The sequence below is a fragment of the Hemitrygon akajei genome, chromosome 11, assembly GCF_048418815.1.
Source record: "Hemitrygon akajei chromosome 11, sHemAka1.3, whole genome shotgun sequence".
In the NCBI taxonomy this organism is placed as follows: Eukaryota; Metazoa; Chordata; class Chondrichthyes; order Myliobatiformes; family Dasyatidae; genus Hemitrygon; species Hemitrygon akajei.
The window spans coordinates 86,330,398-86,354,965 of record NC_133134.1 but is presented as its reverse complement, the minus strand read 5'-3'; the positions used below and the strand labels follow the sequence as shown (position 1 = coordinate 86,354,965).

Here is a 24,568-nt window from a genome sequence, read left to right as displayed (position 1 = left end):
TTGCGGGCATCGGTGTCATCCCAGCAGTCCAATCAGAGTCAGATTTATCACCACCAGCATGTGTCGTGAAATTTGTTAACTTGGCAGCAGCAGTTCAATGCAATACATAACATAGAAGAAAAATATAAATAAATAAATAAATAACAGTATGTGTATATTGAGTAACTTTAAAATGGTGCAAAAACAGAAATAGTATATATTAAAAAAGTGAGGTAAGTGTTAATAGGTTCAATGTCCATTTAGGAATCAGATGGCACAGGGGAAGAAGCTGTTCCTGAATCGCTGAGTGTGTGCCTTCAGGCTTCTGTACCTCCTTCCTGATGGTAACAATGTGAAAAATGCATTCCCTGGGTGCTAGCGGTCCTTAACAATGGATGCTGCCTTTCTGAGACACCACTCCTTGAAGATGTCCTGGGTACTTTGTAGGCTAGTACCCAAGACTTCAGGGGTGTCAGTGGTACTTAGTATAGTTTAATTGATCATTGTGTGTTCTTCATGACAGATGTTGGAATCCTGGGAGACCCAGAGCATCCCAGGAAACGACATCTGCATGAAGTGCATCCAGCTGCAACTCCTTGAAGATCATATTGGGAATCTGTATGTGAAAGAGATAGCGGCAGAGATTGTGAAGGCATTGGTAATGATCTTTGAAGAATCATTGGACTCTGGCATTGTTCCAGAGGACTGGAAAATTGCTAATGTCACTCCTCTCTGTAAGAAAGGAGAAAGGCAGCAGAAAGGAAATTATAGACCAGTTAGTCTGACCTCAGTGTTAGAGTCAATTTTTAAGGGTGAGGTTATGGAGTACTTGGTGACTCAGGACAAAGTCAGCATTGTTTCCTTAAGGAAAAATCTTGCCTGGCGAACCTGTTAGAATTCTTTGAGATTACAAGTAGGATAGATAAAGGGGATGTAGTGGATGTTGTATATTCAAGTTAAGAGCCCATGTTATCACAGGAAAGTTACCAGCATGGTTAGAGCATTGGCTGATTGGTAGGGGGCAGCAAGTGGGAATAAAAGGATCCTTTTCTAGTTGGCTTCCAATGACTAGTAGTGTTTTTTGTGCTGTATATCAATGATTTAGATGATGGAATAGATGGTTTTATTGCCAATTTTGCAGATGATATGAAGATTATAAGGGCAGGTAGTGTTGAGGAAGCAGGAAGGCTGGAAAAGGACAGACAAATTGGGAGAATGGGCTAGAAAGTGGCAAATCAAATACGATGTTGGAAAATGCATGGTTATGCACTTTGATAGTAGAATTAAATGTCCAAATGTCTGAGATGCAAAGGGACTTGGGAGACAAATGCAGTGTTTGCATTCATTTCAAGAGGTCCAGAGTACAAAAGCAGGGATGTGATGCTGAGGCTTTGTAAGGCACTGGTGAGGCCTCACTTTGAGTACTGTGAACAGTTTTGGGCTGGCAGTGGAGAGTGTTCAGAGGAGGTTCACAAGGATGATTCCAGGAATGAAAGGATTTCAATATGAGGAACACTTGATGGCTCTGGGTCTGTACTTGCTGGAATTTAGAAGGATGGGGAGGGGATCTCATTGAAGCCTTTTGAATGTTGAAAGGCTAGACAGAGTAGATGTGGAAAGGGTGTCTTCATTTGTGGGTGTGTCTAGGACAAGAGGGCACAGCCTCAGGATAGAGGGACGTCCATTTAAAACAGATGCAGAGAAATTTCTTCAGCCAGAGGTTGGTGAATTTGCAGATTTTTTTTAACCACTGGCAACTGTGGAGGCCAGGTCATTGGGTGCATATAAGACGAAGATTGATAGGTTTTTGATAGGCCGCGACATCACTGGTTACAAAGAGAAGACCGGGGTGTGGGGCTGAGGAGGGGAAAAAAAGATCAGCCATGATTGAATGATGGAGCAGACTTGATGGGCCAAATGGCCTAACTCTGTTCCATGTCCTATGGATTTGTGGTTATACACAGTACCCAGAACTATTGCAGCGAAGTTTCCTTTTGGCATCTAGCACCAAAAGGTTTAAACAGCTCATTAGATTGGAGAAGACTCACTTTGAGAGAAAACTTGTTTTTATTATCAAAACAACCAGCAAGAGTTCTGTAGATACGTAAATAGGAGGAAGGCAGCTAAGGTTGGTGTGGGACTTCTAGAGAGGGAATTAATAACAGAAAACAGTGTGCATCGACCTTCAAGTTCACTGCCAATGTCCTCCAAAGTAACAAGCGGTAATTTCAAATAATGTGGAGAAGCTTGTAAAACAAAAAACACAATTGCAGAGGATAAAGTATGAGAGAGATTTACAGGGTTAAAGGTGGACATGTTGCCTGGATCCAATAACATGTGTTCAAAAGTTTTAAAGCAGTGGCTGCAGAGATAGTGGACCTACTTTCAAATCATTTGGCTTTCCTGGAGGTACCAGAAGATTGGAAAACAGCCAGTTTGTCTCCCTTGATGAAAATAAGGAGTCAGTGAGGGTCCTTAGAGAGAAACCTGCAGATATAGTGTATTTAGATTCCAACAGACATTTGACAAAGTACACAAATGAAGAGCCCGAAGTACTGGAGAAAATGAGTTAGCAGAGATTGAAAACCGGGTGTTGGTTTTGGAGCAAATGAATCCAGTTCAGGTGGAGGGATAGACCAAGTCGAGAACCCAACGTTCGGTTCCTGTCCCTCAGTTGTTTACCTTTTTACATTAATGACCTGGAGGAGGGAACAAAATCCATTAGAGCCACTCAGAGCTCTAATCTGCTAATGAAATTTACCGTGACATTACATTGATTGGCCTTATCTCAAACAATAACGAGGTGGCCTACAGGGAAGAAGTCATCTCTCTGACACAGTTGTGTCAAGAAAACAACCTCTCCCTCAATGTCGCAAAAACAAAGGAGCAGGAGGAATGGAGACAGGCTAACTCCTATTGACATCAATGGATCTGGGGTTGAGAGGGTAAATAGCTTTAAGTACCTCAGCATCCACGTCACCGAGGAATTCACGCCTGTCTGTACACACCAGCTGTGTGCTGAAAAAAGCACAACAGTGCCTCTTTCACCTCAGACGGCTGAGGAAGTTTGGTATGGGCACCCAAGTCCTAGGAACTTTCTACAGGGGCACAATTGAGAGCATCCTGACTGGCTGCATCACTGCCTGGTATGGGAACTGTACTTCCCTCAACCGCAGGACTCTGCAGAGAGTGGTGTGGGCAGCCCAGCACATCTGTAGATGTGAACTTCCCATGATTCAGGACATTTACAAAGACAGGTGTGTAAAAAGGGCCCATAGGATCATTGGGGACCTGAATCACCCCAACCACAACCAGCTGCTAACATCCAGGAAATGGTACAGCAGCATAAAAGCCAGGACCAACAGGTTCCGGGACAGCTTCTTCCAGCAGGCCATCAGACTGATTAACTCACGCTGATTTACATTGGCTGTTCTATTTATTATAAATTACTATGATTGCACATTTAGATGGAGACGTAACATAATAATTTTTACTCCTCTTGTATGTGAAGGATGTAAGAAATAAAGTCAATTCAATTCAATTAGTGAGCTTTCTTGGCCATGACATCAACATGGTTGGACCAGGACAAGTTACTGGTAATGTTCACTCCTTGGAACTTGGAGCTTTCAACCCTCTTAACCTTAACCTCATTGATGTAGACAAGAGTACATACACCCACCCAATAACCCTTGTCCCTCTCAACACTTTATTGAAGGCAATCACCAGCTCTTTTGTTGACATTGAGGGAGATGTTGTTGCCATGACAATGCATCACTAAGCTCTCTCTCTCCTTTCTGTACTCCCAACTCATCATTATCTCAAATACAGCTCACTAAGTCGTATCATCTACAAACTCGTAGACGGAATTAGAAGGGAATCTAGTCACGCGGTCATGAGTGTACAGGGTGTAGATAAGGGGCTGAAGACACAAATAGAGTTTAATGGGGAGAAATGCGAGATAATGTTCTTCAGTAAGATGTATGCCGTTTCACATTTAGGTAGTATAAAGAAAACACAATGCAGGTTATAGTATAGTGGCTACAGAGTGTGCAGGGCTGGAGACAGAGAGCAAGGGCTATAATAAGTTAGACTAGGAGATCAAAAGCTCTTCCGATAAAGAGGAATCCTCACCTGCAGAGGGCTGTGAATCCCAGGGATCTTTTGCCTAAGAGGTTGTGGAAGCAGGGCGTGTCCAGTCTGCAAAGTGGGAGAGCAGGATTGTGGGCCTGAATGGCCCATAGCTACAGCATTATAGGTTGCTGGGATTCCAAAAGCTGCTGCTAATGCACTTCTCTCTCCAGCAGGCCGGCTCCTCCATCCCATCGCCCCGGACCACTCCATCCACCATGTATATGAATGTCTCCTCGCACGTGCAGTCCAGTCTGACGACTGCAGTCAGCCCTGCCATGTCCAGCGCTGGCAGTTTGAGTGACCCCACCAGCAGCCAGGCAGCTGCCAAACTGGCCCTGCGCAAGCAGCTGGAGAAGACACTGCTGGAGATCCCTCCGCCCAAGCCCTCACCACCACTGCTCAACTTCTTGCCCAGTGCGGCCAACAACGAGTTCATCTACATGCTGGGGTTGGAGGAGGTGGTGCAGAGCGTCATCGAAAGTCAAGGTGAGGGCTTACTCTACTGCCTCTCCTGTAACAGTAGGCTGTTCTGTCCAACCGCTCCTGCTGACCATTCGGACTGATCCAGGCCGCGGGGGGTTTCTTTCAATTTGGCCAGAGGTTATGTTCCAGACTGACCAGGAGCCATCCTTCCAAACCACATCACACAAGACCTCATAGAACAGTACAGCACAAGCATAGAGCCTTTAGCCTATCACATCTGTGCTGAGCATGATGCCAAATTCAACTAATCCCTCTCCCTGCGTGGGATCTATGTTCCTCTTTCCCAGCATGTCCATCTGAAAACCTTAAATACCTCTGATATTTTGTGCCACCAGTTGCTGGGTGCCTGGCAATGCATTCCAGGTAATCACTACTCTGTGTAACAAATAAAATTACCCCACACATCACATTTAAACATTCCCACTCATTTTACATTTCGTCCCTGGGGAAAGATTATAGCTGCCTACCCTTTCTGTATCTCTCGTAATTTGGTCCTTTCATGGTTATGGGGGGGGGTTTTCTCTGTCTGGCCAGGGGTTATGTTTCAGTTGAGATCTTTAGCCTGTCGTTCTCAGGTGTGATCATTAGGCAAATGACACCGCTCCAGAGGAAACACTTTAGCACTAATTACCTTCACTGGCGTCCCCTTGCTCTCATCCTACATATTGAAACCACATCCCTTCAGAAAGCTGCTGTTGAACCTACTCCTGGATCGAGTGCCTCTGCCATCTTCACTGTTCTAGAATGAAACAAGTTATCTTACCTTTTTGCAAAACTCTGGTTTCTGATTCTTCTCACCTACTCTCTATCATTCTCTAATCTCCCCTTAACCTTCTCCACTGAGAAGTTCAATAGGATGTCCAGTCTCTGGAGGAGAGAAAAGCTTTCATCTGATAAATGGTTCTGCTCACCCACCTCTTGCACTCTATCCGAGCTTTCACATCCTCAGCGTGAAGTTCCCAGAATCGATGACATTCCTGTAGCTGGGGCCCAACCAGGAACTGAGAGAAGTACTTTGCAGATCATAAGACATTGGAGCAGAATTAGACCATTTGGCCCATTGAGTCTGCTCTGCCATTCCATCATGGCTGATTTATTTCAACCCTAATTCTCCTGCCCTCTCCCCATAACCTTTGATGCCCTGATTAATCAAGAACCTTTGTAACTTCTGCTTTAAATATATTCAATGACTTGGCCTCCATAGTTTCACTACCCTCTGGCTAAAGAAATTGTTCCTCATCTGTGTTCTAAAGAGACCTCCTAGTGTTCTGAGGCTGTGCCCTCTGACCCCAGAATCCCCCACTATAGGAAGCTTCCTCTCTGCATCCACTCCAGGCCTTTCAATAAAACTACCCCTCCAGCCAACCAGTACAGCCCAGAGCCATCAAACATTCCTGAATCCCTCTCCAATGCCAGCACATCCTTTCTTAGATACCGGCCCAAAACCACTCTCAATACTCCAAGTGCGGTCGATCAGTGCCTTATAAGCCTCGGTATTATAACATTCTAATCCTTTTGAAATGAATGCCTACATTGAATTTGCAAGTTAACCATTCGGGAATCCTGCATGAGGACTCTCAAGTCCCATACAGTGCAGAAATGGGCTCCTCGGCCCACTATCCACGTTAGCTCCCATTTACAATGATCCCATTTTATTTATACAGTGCAGAGCAGACCCTTCCAGGCTAACGTGCTGCACCATCCAGCAGCCCACCAATTTAGACCTAACCTAATAATAGGACAGTTTACAATGTCCAAGTAAGCAACTAACCAGTGCATCTTTGGACTGTGGGAGGAAACCAGAGCACCTGCATGCTCACAGGGAGAACGTCCTTATAGATGATGTCAGAATTGAACTCCAACGCTTCAAGCTGTAACATATCACACTTGGTGCCCAATTCTCCCTCCATTCCCGTCGACAGCCATCAGACAACCACAACAGGCCATTCGGCCCACTACACTGATACTGACCATCAAGTAGCAATCCATACTAATCAAATTTACCTGCCCTTGGTCCATACCCTTAAACCACATGAATTCAATGTTGTGGGAGTCTCTTCCTCTATTATTACCTCAAGCATTGCATTCCAGATTCCAACCCACGTGGTGGGCAGGGAGGGGTGCATGTTCTTCCTCAGATTCCCTCAACATCACATACTCCATTCCATAATCCCATGTCCTTGAATATTGGACACCTCTGCCATGGGGAAAATTTCTTACTTTGTTCTCTACGTTGCTTTTAACAGTCAGATCACTTTCAACCTTCTTCATTACAGGAGATGCAGACAAAACTTTGTCCTGCCTCTCCTCATAACTGGAACGCTCCATACCAGGTAACGCTCCAGTGAATCATTTCAGCACCCTTTCCAAATAACTCATCTTCCACCGGGGCAGTTCACTGTGGCCAGCTAACTTACCATGGGGTGCAGGAGGAAACCAGAGTACCCGGGGAAATACACACAGTCCCGAGAAGATCATGCAAGCACCACACACAGACTGTTCTTGAGGCCAGGATCGAACTTGGGTCTCTGAATCTGAGAGGCAGCAGCTCTGCCTGCTGTGCTACTGTGTTGCATTTATAGCTTTCCTTATTAATAAAATCAACCATGCCATACACACTAATGCCTGTTTTCTGCTATCTAACTTCCACAACTCTGTTTCTGAACCCCATTTAGTTTTTATTATTATTTATTTTTATTTTGTGATAGAGCATGGTAACAGGCTCTTCCAGCCCAACAAGCCCAATTACACCCATGTGACCAATTAACCCACTCATCTAGATATCTTTGGAATTTATTTTCCACTCTTTCATTCAGCCTCCCCCGTCAAAAGGTTTCTGTCTCGCAGTCTCCGTCAGTGACCCTGTGGCAGTATGTTCCTGAGGTAGTTTGTTTTTCTACCCAGTCACTGCAGTTGAGGGGCAGCTGGAGCTGCGAGACATGTGAGGGGACTGGCATTGTCTTGCACTCCATTGCAGCCACCTCCAGGCCAGGAGGGGACAGCATGTTGCCTCAGGAATTCCTGGCAGCTGATTTTCTTTCCTTGTTATTCTACTCCAGGAAAGGGGCGCCTCCAGTTGCCCCACATCGACCCGTTTGTGTGCTCTCAGTGCCGGACGGACTTCACCCCTCACTGGAAGCAGGAGAAGAATGGCAGCATCCTGTGCGAGCAATGTGTGACGTCCAACCAGAAGAAGGCGCTGAAGGCAGAGCATACCAACCGGCTGAAGACTGCCTTTGTCAAAGCGTTGCAGCAAGAGCAGGTGCCTCATACCCTCTCAAACAGCACAGGAACAGGCACACTTGTGCCTACCATGGTGCCAGTTTAACCTAATCTCATCTACCTACTTGTGATCCGCTCCCTGCATGTCCTTGTCCCTGTCTATGACAGCTTGTTAAACATTATTATATATCTGCTTCCATCACTACCCCAGCAGAATGTTCCAGGCACCCACCACTCACTGTGTAATAAAACAAAACTTGCTTTGAAAATTTCCTTTAAACTTACCCCCTCACTTTAAATGCATGCTCTCTTAATATTTGATATTTCCCCTGTGGGAAAAAGAATCAGGTTTAATACCACTATGCAAAAGTGGTGCTGGTGCAGACTCTCCCAGCCCTGAGACACCAGGCAAGGTCGATTGATTACAAACAATTGGTTTATTAATCATTACAGAATATCTCTCTGGTGTTCCCTGCTTCCTCCCCTCTCTCTTCCCCTTTTCCCAACCATGATTCCCCTCTCCCGGCCCCCAGTCCACAATGGAGACCCATATTAGAATCAGGTTTATCATCACTCACATATGTCATGAAATTTGTTTTGTTGTTTGCAGCAGCAGTACAGTGCAATACATAAAATTACTACAGTACTGTGCAAAAGACTTGGGCACCCTAGCTGTATCTATGTGCTAAGACTTTGGCACAGTACTGTATGTCGTGAAATTTGTTGTTCAGAGGCAGCATTCCAGTAGTGTAAGAGGAGAGGTAAAATAGCAATGTTCATGTGTTCATTGTCCATTCACAGATCTGATGGCAGAGGAGAAAAAGCTGTTCCTAAATGCTGAGACTTATGGTCTATCCAATTTGTGCCTCTCGTAATTTTATAAACTTCTACCATGTCTTCCATCAGTTTCCAATAGTCCAGAGAAAGCAGCCCAAGTTTGTCCAATCCAAATAACAGCAGTTGAATCTTTTTTGCACCCTTTCCAAAGCTTTTACATCTTTCCTGTAATGTGGCAACCAGAACTGACACTATACTCCTCTCCCTTCCCCACCTTATTCCAGCTTCTTCCCTTTTCCTTTTGAAGGGTCCCGTCTGTAGATGCTGCCTGACCTGTTGAGTTCCTCCAGCAGTTTGCGGATATTGCTTAAGACTTCCAGCATCTGCAGAATCTCTTGTGTTTACAATACTCCCAAGTGCAGCCTAACCAAAATTTTGTACAGCTGCAACATTACTTGTCAACGTTTATACTCTTTCACTCCCCTCTGTCACTACCCACCTCCCACTCCCCACTTTCACTCCCCTCTCCCTCTCCCCTCCCCTCTCTCCCCTCCCCCTCTCTCCCCTCCCCCTCTCTCCCCTCCCCCTCTCTCCCCTCCCCCTCTCTCCCCTCCCCCTCTCTCCCCCTCCCCCTCCCCCCCTCCTCCTCCCCCTTCCCCCCTCCCCTCCCCCCTCCTCCTCCCCCTCCCCCTCCCCCCTCCTCCCCCTCCCCTCCTCCCCCTCTCCTCCTCCCCCTCTCCTCCTCCCCCTCTCCTCCTCCCCCTCTCCTCCTCTCCCCTCTCCTCCTCTCCCCTCTCTCTTACTCTCACACATTCACTCACTCTCACTCTCCCCCCACTCTCCCTTCCTGCTCTCTCAGTCTGTGGCCCATGGGCTAAAGAACCTTCACATTCCAACTTACTCTTCTTCAGCCCAGTGTTCCCACACCCACCAGCAGGAGTCATTGCTATACAACCAGCCTGGCTCAGAGGCACCAAGACCTCCTCACTTACCCTGGCTATAAATTCAGTGAACCCGAGATCAGATCCTACCAAATGTCTGAGAATTTAAATTCGGTCTCATCAGTTTAAAAAGCTGAGACCAGGGAAGGTGAAACTGTGGGAATCAAAGCCTAACTGGCCTATTAGGGATGGAGAGCTCTAGCCTAATGCTAAGCCTAGAGCACCAAAGGCTAGACTGACACTCCAGTGTACTGCAGTGGTCCTGCTGCACTGCCAGAGATGAACACCCACCCCCCACACTCAGGCTCTTTGGGTGTTATATCAGGTTTCATCCTGATCACAGGAAGAGGATAAGGCACTGGCCACATCTGGCCTTGTAATCTAAGCCCTGTTGTTGTGACTCACTCAGAGCCTAGGGAGAGGAACTGCTCTCATTCCTGAGTGGGGCCAAAGCCGGGGATCCTCTTCTGGGGAGCTCAGCATCCTGTGTCCCCACCTGTGGAATCCTCTCTAGATCCCTTTGCCTCTAAATTCCTACATCATTGTTTTGCCCTGAGCACTGACTGGCTCTGTCAGACTACATCAGGAAATGTCAGTGGAACTGTTTGGGATATTTTACTCCTTAAGGAGCTGCAAGAGGTTGCTGTTCTACAACCACCAAACACATATGCATTAACTGAACAATGTCACGTCTTATTTACCTGTCTGTTGTTTTGAAAACCTCACTTAATTAGAAATTCAACACTAAAATATCAACTACTCTGATGTTGTGATGTTCATCCTGCCATTGGCTTGGGAACACACCTCATGTCTTAAGTACCCTGGTTATGTCATACTCTGCACTGTACAATCAGTGGCCACTTTACTTGGTACCTCCTGTATCTAATAAAGTGGCCATTGAGCAAATGTTCGTGGTCTTCTGCTGTAGCCCATCCACTTCAAGGTTTGATGTGTAGTACATTCAGAGAGATGTTCTTCTGCACACCACTGTTGTAATGTGTGGTTATTTGAGTTACTGAAACCTTTCTGTCAACTTGAACCAGTCTGGCCATTCTATTCTGACTTCTCTCATTAACAAGAATTCTCCCCCACACAGCTGCCACTCACTGGATGCTTGTTTTTGTTTTTCACACTATTCTGTGTAAACTCTAGGAAGTGTTGTGTGTGAAAATCTGAGGAGAAGAGTTTCTGAGATACTGAAACCACCCTGTCTGGCACCACCGGACTGTCGGTCACTTCGATCACATTTCTTCCCCATTCTGAGCAACGAATGAACGTCTTGACCTAGTCTGCATGCTTTTCTGCATTGATTTGCCGATTGGATACTTGCATTAAAGAGATGTATCTAATGAAGTGACCACTGATCATGTGAAAAAACAGGAGTATGCCGCTCAACCATTCAAGCCTTCCCTCTCCCCCCTCATTCAATGTGACCATGGCTGATCTGGCCTAGGCTTCATCTCCCTTTCTGTGCAGGGTCCCCATAATCTTAATATGCAGATCTGTGAGGACTGTGTCTACTTTCTCACACTGCTATAATCACTTCAAAAGGGCATCAATCATACAGGTGCCTCAGAAAAGCAGGTGAGCTGCCTCAATGACTCATCAATTCTGAGGACATCTTCCAAGGCAGTGCCTCAGTAGGGCTGCATCCATATCTAAGGACCCTTGCCTTGCGAGACATGCCCTCTTCTCATTACTCCCATTAGGGAGGAGGTAGTGAAGCCTGAAGACCCACACTCAACATTTTAGAAACCACTTCTTTCCCTCTGCTGTCAGATTTATGAACAGTTGATGAACCCATGAACACCACCTCGCTAATCCTCTTTTGCAATATTTATTACGTTCAGTTTTATTGTAGCATATAGTACTGTGTTACTGCTGCCGTTAAACAACAAATTTCACAACTTATATTAGTGACAATATTCTCTGATTCTCTCACTGATCAGAGACCCTCCTTAATGGCAGAAAATTCCAGAGATTCAGTATTTCCTGTGAGAGGAGGTTCTTTCACACCTAGGTTATAAATTAATCCTGACTAATGTTGTGGAAATAATTCAACATCCACACTGTCAAACCCCCTTAGGATCTGACAGTGTTTCAATAACATCATCCCTCATTCTTCTAAAGTTCAAAGAATATGCACCAAATTTCTTTAGTCTCTCATGTTAGGACAACCTTGTCATCTCAAGAATTTTCTGTGGATTGCCTCCAATGTTGCAGTATTGTTTCTTTAATAAGGGGACCAAAACTGTGCACAGTGCTCTGGGAGACACAAGAAAGATTGCAGATGCTGGAAATCTTGAGCACCACACTTCCCTTTATCCTCTCCAATCATATTCCATTTTCTTCAGCCCTTTACCACTTCCACCTTTCACCTCGCAGCTTCTTGCATCATTAGCACCCAAATCCTTTACCTGCGTATTATCTCCCTTGCACCTGGATCCATCTCACATCCCCACTTATGCTTCACTCCCTCCTCTTCCTATCTCATTCTTTATTTCCATTGCTGATGAAGGGTCTTGGCCTGAAATGTTAACTGTCCCATTTCCCTACATATATATAGATATATTTTTTAATTTAATTTTATTTTTATTTAGAGATACAACACAGTAACAAGCCCTGCCAGCCCAACAAGTCCTTGGTGCCTAATTATGGCTATTTAACCAATTAACTGACTAAGCCTGTAAATCTTTGGAATGTGGGAGGAAACCCACACAGTCACAGAGAGAATGTACAAACTCTTGTTCAAAAAAGGTAGTAGAGATTGTCCAGGTAATTATAGACCAGTGAGCTTTATGTCTGTGGTGAGAAAGCTGTTGGAACAGATTCTTAGAGATTGGATCTATGGGCATTTACAGAATCATGGTATGATCAGGGGCAGTCATCATGGCTTTGTGAAGGGCAGATCGTGTCTAACAAGCCTGATAGAGTTCTTTGAGGAGGTGACCAGGCATATAGATGAGGGTAGTGTGATCTACATGGATTTTAGTAAGGCATTTGACAAGGCTCCACATGGTAGGCTTATTCAGAAAGTCAGAAGGCATGGGATCCAGGGAAGTTTGGCCAGGTGGATTCAGAATTGGCTTGACTGCAGAAAGCAGAGGAGCAGAGGGTCGTGATGGAGGGAGTACATTCGGATTGGAGGGTTGTGACTAGTGGTATCCCACAAGGATCGGTTCTGGGACCTGTACTTTTCGTGATTTTTATTAACGACCTGGGTGTGGGGATAGAGGGGTGGGTTGGCAAGTTTGCAGACAACACAAAGGTTGGTGGTGTTATGGATAGTGTTGAGGATTGTCGAAGATTGCAGAGAGGCATTGATAAGATGCAGAAGTGGACTGAGAAGTGGCAGATGGAGTTCAACCTGAAGAAGTGTGAGGTGGTACACTTTGGAAGGACAAACTCCAAGGCAGGGTACAAAGTAAATGGCAGGATACTTGGTAGTGTGGAGGAGCTGAGGGATCTGGGGGTACATGTCCACAGATCCCTGAAAGTTGCCTCACAGGTAGATAGGGTAGTTAGGAAAGCTTATGGGGTGTTAGCTTTCATAAGTCGAGGGATAGCGATAGGAGTCGCAGGGTAATGATGCAGCTCTATAAAACTCTGGTTAGGCCACACTTGGAGTACTGTGTCCAGTTCTGGTCGCCTCATTATAGGAAGTATGTGGAAGCATTGTAAAGGGTACAGATGAGATTTACCAGGATGCTGCCTGGTTATGCATTATGATCAGAGATTAAGGGAGCTAGGGTTTTACTCTCTGGAGAGAAGGAGAATGAGAGGAGACATGATAGAGGTATACAAGATATTAAGAGGAATAGACAGAGTGGACAGCCAGCACCTCTTTCCCAGGGCACCTCTGCTCAATACAAGAGGACATGGCTTTAAGGTAAGGGGTGGGAAGTTCAAGGGGGATATTGGAGTTTTTCACTCAGAGAGTGGTTGGTGCGTGGAGTGCACTGCCTGAGTCAGTGGTGGAGGCAGATACACTAGTGAAATTTAAGAGACTTCTAGACAGGTATATGCAGGAATTTAAGGTGGGGTGTTATATGGGAGGCAGGGTTTAAGGGTAGGCACAACATTGTGGGCCAAAGGGCCTGTACTGTGCTGTACTATTCTACGTTCTATATGTTTACCTTCAGCAGCAGAATTGAACCCGGGTCACTGGCGCTGTAATGGTGTTACACTAACTGCTATCCTACTATACTCCCCCTAATACTGCCTGACCTGTTGAGTTTTTCCAGCATTTTGTCCCACACCATTGATTTCAGGAAAGGCAACTTCCCTACACCTATCAGGTTTGTGAACCAACCTGCACAACCTCATCAGTGGAGTAGTATAAACCCTCTTGTGCATTACCATAGACTTGTCTCTGATCATGGCCTCACTTGCACTCTGTACAGTTGGAACAATATGTTGCCATTTCTAAACTTCGAATCTCTTGTAATAAAGGCCAATGAGCCCTTGACCTGGCTGAACATTTGTTGCACCAGCCTCCTAAGTTTTGGCACAGGAGCACCAAGATCCTTCTGTACTTCCCTTGTCCATATGCTCTCTCCATTTAGCTGTGTGGTTTTGCCTCCCAGGCTGAGGATGCGGATAACTAACAGTTGACTGCTTTCTCTTTCACCCTACAGGAGATCGAACAGCGGATACAGCAGCAGGCAGCGGTGGTGTCAGCTTCCCCCACCTCTGTGTCAGCTGGTGCAGTAATGAACAAGCCCGAGCCAGTCATCAGGCACCACCCTCTCCGGCAGGTAAAGCCACGTTCAGTCCCAGCCCAAGTCCTCGATGGCTCCTGCCCTGTGGCTGAGCAGGTTGGGCAGAGATGCTGGGGGCAATGGGGCACTCACGGGTTCCACCCTCAGTTTTTCGAGTTTGAGTCCCAAGGTGCCTTGAGCTCTTTCCAGCTTTCTCTATAAAGCTTGGGCATCACGCTGCAGAGCCCATTACCTGTATGGGGAGATAGAGCTGTAGATATATACAGCACGGAAATAAACCCTTCAGCCCAACTCATCCATGCCAATTATGCTAGTCCTATTTGCCTGCTTTTCTCTGTCCAGTTATCTTAAACGTAATTGTACCCAGCTCTACCACCTCCTCATAGTCTACCTCAATATAATCTGGCACCTTATTGTTCACTGGCACTGCACCTTCTCTGTAGTTGTCACTGTTTATTCTGCATTCTGTAATTGCTTTCCCTTGTACTACCTCAGTGCATTGATCTGTATCTCATTATATGTGGCAATAATAAAGCAATTTCAAAGCAGAACATATAAAACGCTGGAGGAATTCAGCAGGTCAGGCAATATCTATGGAGAGGAACACAGTTGATGTTGGGAACCAATACGATGATAAACCAATTTCAATTCCTTTAGCAGCTCATACCACATACCCATCACCCTCTCCATCATAAACTTGCTCCTCATATTCCCTTTAATTCTCCTCTTAACTTAAACCTCTGTCCTCTTATTTGAGACTTCTCTGCCCTCAAAAAGACTGTGATTATCTTTCCTGTCTGCACCTCTCATTGTTTTATAAACTTCGATTAGATCACTCCTCGGCCTCCTACATTCCAAGGAAAACAGCTCCAGTCTATCTAGATTGTACTTCTAATTCAAGGCCTGTAGTTCAAGCATTGCAAATCTCTCCTACCCCCTCTCCAGCTCACTGACAGTTGGGTGACCGGAATTGCTCAGAGTATTCCAAGCAAGACACATAAAATGCTGGAAAAACTCAGCAGGTCAAGCAGCATCTATGGAGAGGAAAAAGCAGTCAACATTTCACCCAGAGGCCCATCAGAACTGGAAAGGAAGTGGGAAGAAAGCCAGAATAGGAAGGTTGGGGGTGGGGGGGGGAGGAGCAGAGAGTACAAGCTAGCAGGTAAAGCCAGGTGAGGGGGCTGCTGGGTGGATGCGTGTGAAGTGAGAATATTAAGAGTACTCCAAGTGTCACCTCTCCAAAAATTTATACAACCTCTATCTGTGTCCCTCCAAGGCCGGCCCTTGTTAGTGGGTGTACAAAATCCAGGAGATCACCTGAATGAATTTTTTTGAGATTTTTGATTAAACACATTGATAAGAATAGAGCAGTAGATGTAGTGTATATGGATTTCAACAAAGCATAAGCTAAGGTGATAAGGTATCCATGCAAGGCTTATTGAGAAAGTAGGGAGGCATGGGATCCAAGGGGACCTTGCTTTATGGATCCAGAATTGGTTTGCCCACAGAAGGCAAGGAGTGATCATAGATGGGTCATATTCTGCATGGAGGTCGGTAACCAGTGGTGTGCCTCAGGGATCTGTTTTGGGACCCCTTCTCTTCGTGATTTTTATAAACAACCTGGATGAGGAAGTGGAGGGATGGGTTAGTAAATTTGCTGATGACACAAAGGTTGGAGGTGTTGTGGATAGTGTGGAGGGCTGTCAGAGGTTACATTGGGACATCAATAGGATGTAAAAGTGGGCTGAGAAGTGGCAGATGGAGTTCAACCCTGATAAGTGTGAGGTGATTCATTTTGGTAGATCAAATATGATGGCAGAATATAGTATTAATGGTAAGACTCTTGGCAGTGTGGAGGATCAGAGGGTTAAGAAGGCATATGGGGCATTGGCCTTCATCAACCATGGGATTGAGTTTTAAGAGCCAAGAGGTAATGTTACAGCTTGATCAGACCCCAGTTGGAGTACTGTGCTTAGTTCTGGTTGCCTCACTACAGGAAAGACATGGAAAACTTAGAAAGTGTGCAGAGGAGATTTACAAGGATGTTGCCTGGATTGGGGAGCATGCCTTATGAGAACAGGTTGAGTGAACTTGTCTTTTTCTCCTTGGAGTGACGGAGGATAAGAGGTGACCTGATAGGGGTGTATAAAATACTGAGAGGCATTGATCGTGTGGATAGTCAGAGACTTTTTCCCAGGGCTGAAATGACTAGCACGAGAGGGCATAATTTTAAGGTGCGTAGAAGTAGGTACAGAGCAGACGTCAGGGGTAAGTTTTTTACGCAGAGAGTGATGAGTGTGTGGAATGAGCTGCCAGCAATGGTGGTGGAGGCAGATATGATAGGGTCTTTTAATAGACTCCTGGATAGGTAAATGGAGCTTAGAAAAATGGAGGGCTATGGGTAACCCTAGGTAATTTCTAAAGTAAGTACGGTACATGTTCAGCACATCATTGTGGGCCAAAGGGCCTGTATTGTGCTGTAAGTTTTCTATCACCCTAGCCATGGGTTGTCTCTCTTAGAAGACCACCTCAAACTGTAACGTGAAGCAGAACTGCTGCTGCTTTAAGGAGATGTAGCTGCTCGCTGCAGAGGTTGACACTGCAGTCCCGTCCTGTGAAGCAGTAAAACCACCAGACTGTAGTGCAATGCTACAGTTGCATTCAGGAAAGCAGAGGTGCTTTAAAAGCAGTTCAAAGAGTATAAGGAGTAAGAGCAGAAGTCCACCATCGGGTCCTTTGAGCCTGCTCTGCCATTTCATAAAATCCTGAGGCCTCCTCAACACCATTCCATTACACTCCCAGGGTCAGCCACAGAGTGAAACTCCGTCTACAGTGTCCCATCACACACTCCCGGGGTCAGCCACAGAGTGAAACTCCGTCTACAGTGTCCCATCACACACACCCGGGGTCAGACACAGAGTGAAACTCCCTCCACACCGTCCCATCACACACTCCCGGGGTCAGACACAGAGTGAAACTCCCTCCACACCGTCCCATCACACACTCCCGGGGTCAGACACAGAGTGAAACTCCCTCCACACTGTCCCATCACACACTCCCGGGGTCAGCCACAGAGTGAAACTCCGTCTACAGTGTCCCATCACACACACCCGGGGTCAGACACAGAGTGAAACTCCCTCCACACCGTCCCATCACACACTCCCGGGGTCAGACACAGAGTGAAACTCCCTCCACACTGTCCCATCACACACTCCCGGGGTCAGCCACAGAGTGAAACTCCGTCTACAGTGTCCCATCACACACACCCGGGGTCAGACACAGAGTGAAACTCCCTCCACACCGTCCCATCACACACTCCCGGGGTCAGACACAGAGTGAAACTCCCTCCACACCGTCCCATCACACTCTCACAGGGTCAGACACAGAGTGAAACTCCCTCCACACCGTCCCATCACACACTCCCGGGGTCAGCCACAGAGTGAAACTCCGTCTACAGTGTCCCATCACACACACCTGGGGTCAGACACAAGGTGAACCTCCCTCAATCATCCCATCATACACTCTCACATTAGTCAGTGGAGGGGAGCTGGTATCTGTCCTCACCTGGCACTGAAGCTCTAGGCTTTCTCAGCTCCCCTTGTGCTTCTCTTCCCACCATTGACTAACAGCACATCTCTCCTCTTACAGCAGCCGCCTCAGTCGCAGTCGTCTCTCCAGCGAGGGCTCCACTCCTCCGCCCGTAGCGTGCTCTCCAACTTTGCCCAGGGCCCCCAGCTCCACGTGGCCAGTGGTCTCTTAGGCATGCCAGGTAAGCATGCAGTGCGGAGCGGAGCCCAGAGCCGAGGACGAAGGCCGTACTTCACAAACTCAGGTAGACACAACACTGCCGTTCAAACCAAAGGCACAAATCTCCTTCCGGCTTCTTTCTCGTGACTTCAGCTCACTCTTGGGCGGTGAGACCTGTAGATGGACGGACTCCTTGGACCCAAAGTCTCAATGCGGTCCTGACACATTCCATCCAATTTTCGTTTGAAAGGTTGGGGGGTGGGTGGGTGTGCCCAGGACTTCTGATGTACTACTGCCTGCTTTAAACCAGTAAACATACCATGTTTGGGTATAATCCTCAGTCACAGCTGTCTCTGTGCACTTTATCTCGATCAGTGCCTCTGCTTACTGATAAAGACGTCCATCTGTACAGGTTTCACCGCTTCTGAGTTTTCATGCAACCAGTAGTAAAGGTTTAGTTGCAGCAAGCTTTCTGGTTCCTGAGCCCTGCGTCTTGGTCTGTCATGGTAGAGGGTGAAGGGAAGGGAGGGAGGTGCTTCCCTTGGCCCTGGTGCGGGGAAGGTGGGGTACGCAGGTAATATGGAATGCTCCTGCAGTTCACTGGTGACTGGTATTCCTGGTAGGAAGGGGATGGGACGCTGGTGTGTGACCAGCAGCCAGTAAGTGGAGCTTGGCACAACGGTGCATGCGTGTTCCGAGAACTAACCTCACCAGGCGGGGGGGTAGGTGTAGCTGGGTTTTCACAGCACTCGCCACAAATAATCCACCCACCTGCATGGTGTAGAATCCTTTCAATAGTTCATCAGAGCTGGTTATTGTGTATGGAACTTCCAACCAGCCTCTTAGCACACACAAAGTGGTGGAGGAACTCAGTAGGTGAGGTAGTATCAGTGGAGGGGAATAAACCATTGACACTGTGTGCTGAGACAGGAGTAGATAATAGGAGACCTTTTTTCCCGCAGAGTGGGAATAGCTAATACAAGGGGGCATCATTTTAAGGTGTTTGGTGGAAAGTATAAGGGAGTGTCAAAGGTAAGCTTTATACACAAGAGAGTGAAACCCCTGCCAAGAGTGGTTGAAGAGGCAGGTACATTAGGGCTGCTTCAAAATCTCTTGGATAGGTGAAAGAAAAATGAAAGGTTATGTAGAAGGGAAGGGTTAGAATAGACTAAGAGGTCAGCACAATATCATGGGCCTGTACTGTAATGTATGTTTAGTAGACATATTTAGTGTGAGAGTTTTCTGTGCCTCCGCCTAACAAGGAGGAGGGAATTCTGGATCCAGGAATACCAGGAGTCTGAGGGTCAAAGTCTCGACAGTCATGTTCTCATGGTATCGACACGGGTGTGGCAGGTAGGCTTCTGAGTGGGGAGGGGATACCCTGAGAGTCTTATGTTCCCACTCACAGTCTCCGGCACCCACTGGGCAATGCAGAAAATCAGTGTGTGACCAATGTGAATAAATACCCCCCCCTCCCACACACACAGATCCGGTGGGATACTGTCATATGGAGCTTCACTGTCCTGACCTACATCATGTAGACTCAGAAAATTATTGTTGATTCTAAGTCTGCCAACACTCCAACCACCCAGCCCTCCCCACCACCCCAGAATCTTTTATCTGTGGATTGTCTACTGGGTTCCCACTAACACCCATGGGTAATGATGGAATCAGGCAAAGCCAAACCATTCCCTGCTGCTCCTGGGGGCATGTGGTTAGTAGGGGCCATCAGCCATTGTAGAAGGGTTAGCTCATTGGCCTCCATTTCCTTGGGTGCAGTGCGCCAGTGGACTCTGTCTCTGGGGGTGTGTGGGCAGAGACCATCTACCTGGTTGTTTTTGACCACCTCTGGTAGGTTTGAGCCAATGGAGACCATCTCCCTGGGCAGTCTCAGCCAGTGAATCTGTCTCTCTGGTTGGTTGGAATCAGTGGCAACCATCTCTCTGGGTTGGCTGAGCCAGTGGCACCCGGCTCCCTGGTCAGCTGAGGCAGTGAAGACCGTCTCTCTGGGCATGTGATCCAGCGGGGGGCAGCACCAGACACAACACCTGCCACACTGGGGGTGGATTTGGCTGGCAGACAGGCCCTTGTGCATCAGGAGAGGGAGCTGCCTCTCACCCTCTGTCTCCTGTTCTCCCTCTGCAGGGGTCAACATGTCGTACCTGAACGCCGGTGTCGGGAGTCAGAAGGGGTCAAGTCTGGCGGACCGTCAGCGCGAGTACCTGCTGGATATGATCCCGCCCAGGCCCATCCCACAGTCCGTCAGCACACCGAAGTGAGGGGCTGCCGCCGCATGCAGTGCCTGTCCTGGTGCCTCGTACTTAACCCAATGCTTACGGGAGCAGTCCCACCTCCTCCCCGATATTATTGTACTATGTGTCTAATGCTAACGTCGTTGTAGGGATGTGGGGCCGCCCCTCTACGCACGCCCCCACTCGCACAGGCCACAAGGCAAGGGCCGCGCTCCAGAGGTGTGTGTTTGTATCCCCCACCAGCCTCCTGCACCCATCTTCCTCCTAACCCCAGCCTCCTGGGCCCCTCTCTTCCCTCCCACGCTTCCCTATCTTGTGCACCCCTAATCTCTGGCTCAGATGGGAGTTTAGGGAAATAGGTGGTGGTTGGGGGGGAAAGAGAGAGATTTTAACCTAGTCCCACAAGCACCAGTTCACCCCTGACCCCTGCTCACCAGTCACTCTCCCCCCTTCCCACCTGTTGGGAGAGATTCATGTGGCAGCTGTCCAACAAGGGGAACAGCAATGATATTAGGTGTCCTCCGCAGGGCCATCCTGCAGTGAGAGAGAGGGTTATGCACACACCCAGGGGCAGTGACATGAGTGTTGTCAGAAGTTCAGCAGTGTCCAGGCATGCTCCAACCTCATACCATGTGTATAGAGCCCTTTCATTTCCAGATAATGCCCCAGCCTTCCCTCTCCCCCTTTCTCCAGCCCACCTTCCCTGATGGGAAGTGGGATCTTTCCAAACCCCTGCCTCAACACTCATTTAGTGTATATTGTGCAAAGGCCTCCAGATGTCAGTGGCCCCTCCAACAGCATCTGAGGACTTAGAGAGACCTAGAAGCACAGCCCTGTACACACAAAATGTAGGAGGAACTCAGCAGGTCAGGCTGCATCTGTGCAGAGGATTAAACAGTCGACATTAAGATTCGAGTCTTCATCAGGACTGGAAAGGAAGGGAGCAAAAGCCTGACCCTACTTTCTTATTCCAGCTTCTGCTTCCGCTTCCTGATGAAGGGTCTCAGCCCAAAATGTTGGCTATTTATTCCCCTCCATAGGTACTACCTGACCTGCGGAGTTCCTCCAGCATTTTGTGTGTGTTGCTCAAGATTTCCAGCATCTGCAGAATCTGTTGTGAATCACACTCAAATAGCATAGGAAGTGGCCATTTGGACTGCCACCTGCCAGTGTGCACTGTCCTATCTCCCAGTATTTGGCCCATAGGCTTCCCCAGGCAATAGAAATGCTCATCTAGACACTTTCATTGACTCTCTCTGACTGCTCACCACCCCCTCCCACTCGCTGATCCTCTCCAAATCTCTTCCACCCCCCCCCCCCCCCGCCCCCGTATCCTAGATCCAAGTCCTCTGGTTTTACCTATATCCACAATGGGAAGTTCTCTGACCTCAGGGAAGAGGGGTCATCCGGAGGGCTCTGTTCAGTGTGGGGGGGGGGGGGGGGGTATTGGAATGGGAGCTGGTAAACCCAAGAGTGACTAGTGATCAGGGTCCCTGGATCCATGAGGCTGCAGCTCTACCTGCTGCGCCTTTGTGCCTCCCTTTACCTTCTCACCCCCTTGATGAGGGAAAGTTCCCCAAACCTTGCAAGACATGGACAGTGGGCGGTTGGGTGTGGTGTGGTGTGGTGGGGGGGGGGGGGGGGGGGGAGTTGCCGAGGAGATAAGTATTGAGGCCAGGAGGCTGAGAGAGTATGAATCTTACTCACTCAATGATTGCTGCCACCCCATTTCTAGCCAGAGAGGGCGATGTTGAGCTGTGAATCATTTGGGATTCCATATTCCAGCCTGACAGAATAAACTCTATCGTGCGGTCCCTTCTGGCTGGTTTAACAGAAACATGCGGCATTGTACTCTCAAACAATTTTGATGCCCCACACTTCGCAGCATGTGGCCACAGCAACTTTGCCCAACTAAAATCAGAGCTTCTGAATCCTTCAGGAGTCATCTGTGAACTTCAGATCCAGCATCCTTCCCATGTAAGGCTGAACCCCAGACCAGCTGTAATGTTTGTGGGAAGCAGCCCGTCCACCCACCAATCGGTGTCACTGGGTTAGGCCTCTGCACTCTGTGGAGTGAGATGAACAGAAGGGGACAGTTTTGATTAGAGGTTGTCCTATACTGTACAAACCGCTATATTGTGCAATGCAGTGGGAGGCTGTTCAACCTATTGAACACATGCTAGCTCTTTGAAATTTTCTAATTGTTTCTGCTCCCCTTTAATAGTTCCTCTTGATCCTGGCCGCCTCTTGCAAAGGTTTCACCTTCCCCCCACACACAATCTCTCTACTCAGATTCTGACAGCTGCACTCTGGTGCCTCTCTCTCAAACACAATGACAGCCTCCAGGGAGGGGCATTGAGATCAAGCTTGAGACAATAGTGGTCAGTCGTACTTTGGTATCAGTGCTCCCCACCCCACTCCATTCCATCCATCACTGCAACTCCTTGCCATTGTGTGTGGACATGAGCATCTCTGTGAGAGGCCACTATTCACTTTGTCTCCTGGCCAGCAGCGCCGGGTTCCCCAAATACCCCCTCCCCTCCCTCTTTCCCATTCACCTCCCTCCCTCCTATTCCCCCCGCTCCCTGGCGCTGATGGGTAGGAACAGATAATGGCAAAGGGCTAATCGCCCCTCTCCATACCCTCGGCCTCAGGCGCTATGTCACTGTTCATCCCTGGCTTCAGCGAGTGTGCGAGCTGCTCTCCCTACATTATGTGTTCTGGTGGGTGGGTTGGGGTTTATTGTATATTGGGAAACAATAAGTCAAGTTACTCTCCAAGAGACTGCCAGCGAGCCTCCGACAAGATTGTGGTGTCTGGGGCACACCAGAACGTTGGGTGTCTCCCTTGCCCCTGGGAGGATGGGGGGTTCGGTCAGTTTTTGAGAACCCCGCCCCATTGTCGGAGGCACCGTCTTCCGGACCAGACGTTAAACCAAGGCCCCGTCTGCCTCCCCCACCCCCTTTCACCCCCCCCCCCCCCCCCAAAAAGACTCCCCCACTTCTTCGGGCGGACGTTAAAGATCCCACAGAACTATTGGGCGTGAGAGCAGGGTTGTAGCAGGGTGGGGGTTGATAGGGACCCCTGGGGGAGGATAGTTCAGCACTGGTCTTCAGTCTGGGAGCTCTGCCCAGACACCCTTCAGTGTAGGCAGCAGCTCTCCTTACACCCACTCCTCCCACCATGTACCCACCTTCTTCCATTTCCAGCTGGATTCGGGTCGTAGCTCTCTCCCAGAGCAGCAGCACGGTTTAGTGGTGGGACAGGGAGGGGTCTGGTGGATGTCAGTGGGCTGCATTCACCACCTGACACAGTGCACCCTTCCGTGGCTCGGACTTGAGCAATTCTGTCCTACCAAGGGCCAGAGTGGCCTGTGGGTGAAGCTTCCACCCCCCTCAATGCCCAGCGAATACTTTCCGGCACTGGGGCAGAATCCACTGTGGGTGCCGACTGCACTCCAGGAAGGCAGGAGTGAGATACAAAGGCCCTATTGCCCCACACACACTAGTGTTGGTCCTACAAGACCAACTGTCCCCCTCTCCAGTCCCCTTCTGCCTCTTGATTTCAGCAACTGAAGCCATGTTTAAGTGAAGTGCGCCCGCTGGCTGTACGGTCTATACCCGGGACACAGCGGACAGCGTTCCCAGTGGTTTGTGTTGCGTGTTTACAGTTTAACTGGGCGTTAACCATCTCTCTCTCCCTTTCTCCTAACAATGGGGTCAGTCCTTCCTCTACTCTCTCTCTCATTTTTAAATTTTTAATTTAGTTTTTCTTTTTGTTCTATTTTTTAAAGAAAAACAAACAGTAGATTGATGTTTGCTCAGCTTGTTTATTATTTTGTATTGTGCTGAATTTGTGTACTCGATGCTGTATCACAGATGTTATATACCAATGGGGGGGAAAAAAAGAAACTGCCAAGACTTAGTCATCCAATGACTGACAAAATAAGCAAGTTTTTCAAAAAACCTTTGTAATATTTATTACTTACAGGTTGTGTTTAATAAGGAACCAGGTGAACCTCCTCAGTGAGACGGTGTATGTGGTAATAAACTATCAGGTCATTACGTCTGAGCCGGCTCCTTCTCGCCTGTTATTGCTGAGCTGCTAGTCCGAGTGATCTCCAGCTCCTCTCCTCTGTGTCCCTCAGATATCATCGATAGGCACAGAGTACAAGAATCCTGGGAGGTTGTGTTACAGCTGTACAAGACACTGCCAAGCCCACACTGCAAAGTTGAGTTTTATGTCACACACGCAGATGCAATCTAAATCATAGGCACATAGTTCAATTTCAATGGACACATCTGTACAAGGTTCC

General features: G+C 47.9%; 1 protein-coding gene across 10 annotated transcripts in view; it reads left to right on the top strand.

Annotated features, from left to right (window-relative positions):
* gatad2b (GATA zinc finger domain containing 2B) overlaps positions 1-24,324 on the top strand; it is a 137,749-nt gene extending 113,425 nt beyond the window's left edge. For 8 of the 10 annotated variants that reach the window (XM_073061307.1, XM_073061305.1, XM_073061306.1 and 5 more), the window contains 5 exons: positions 4,281-4,596; positions 7,653-7,855; positions 14,171-14,290; positions 17,903-18,086; positions 20,147-24,324. In XM_073061307.1, the coding sequence (XP_072917408.1) occupies positions 4,281-4,596; positions 7,653-7,855; positions 14,171-14,290; positions 17,903-18,086; positions 20,147-20,280 (957 nt within the window). In that variant the 3' untranslated portion in view covers positions 20,281-24,324. The remainder of the gene's footprint in view (positions 1-4,280; positions 4,597-7,652; positions 7,856-14,170; positions 14,291-17,902; positions 18,087-20,146) is intronic. The other 2 variants (XM_073061304.1, XM_073061301.1) reach the window with 2 other exon arrangements.
* Positions 24,325-24,568: the final 244 nt, after the last annotated feature.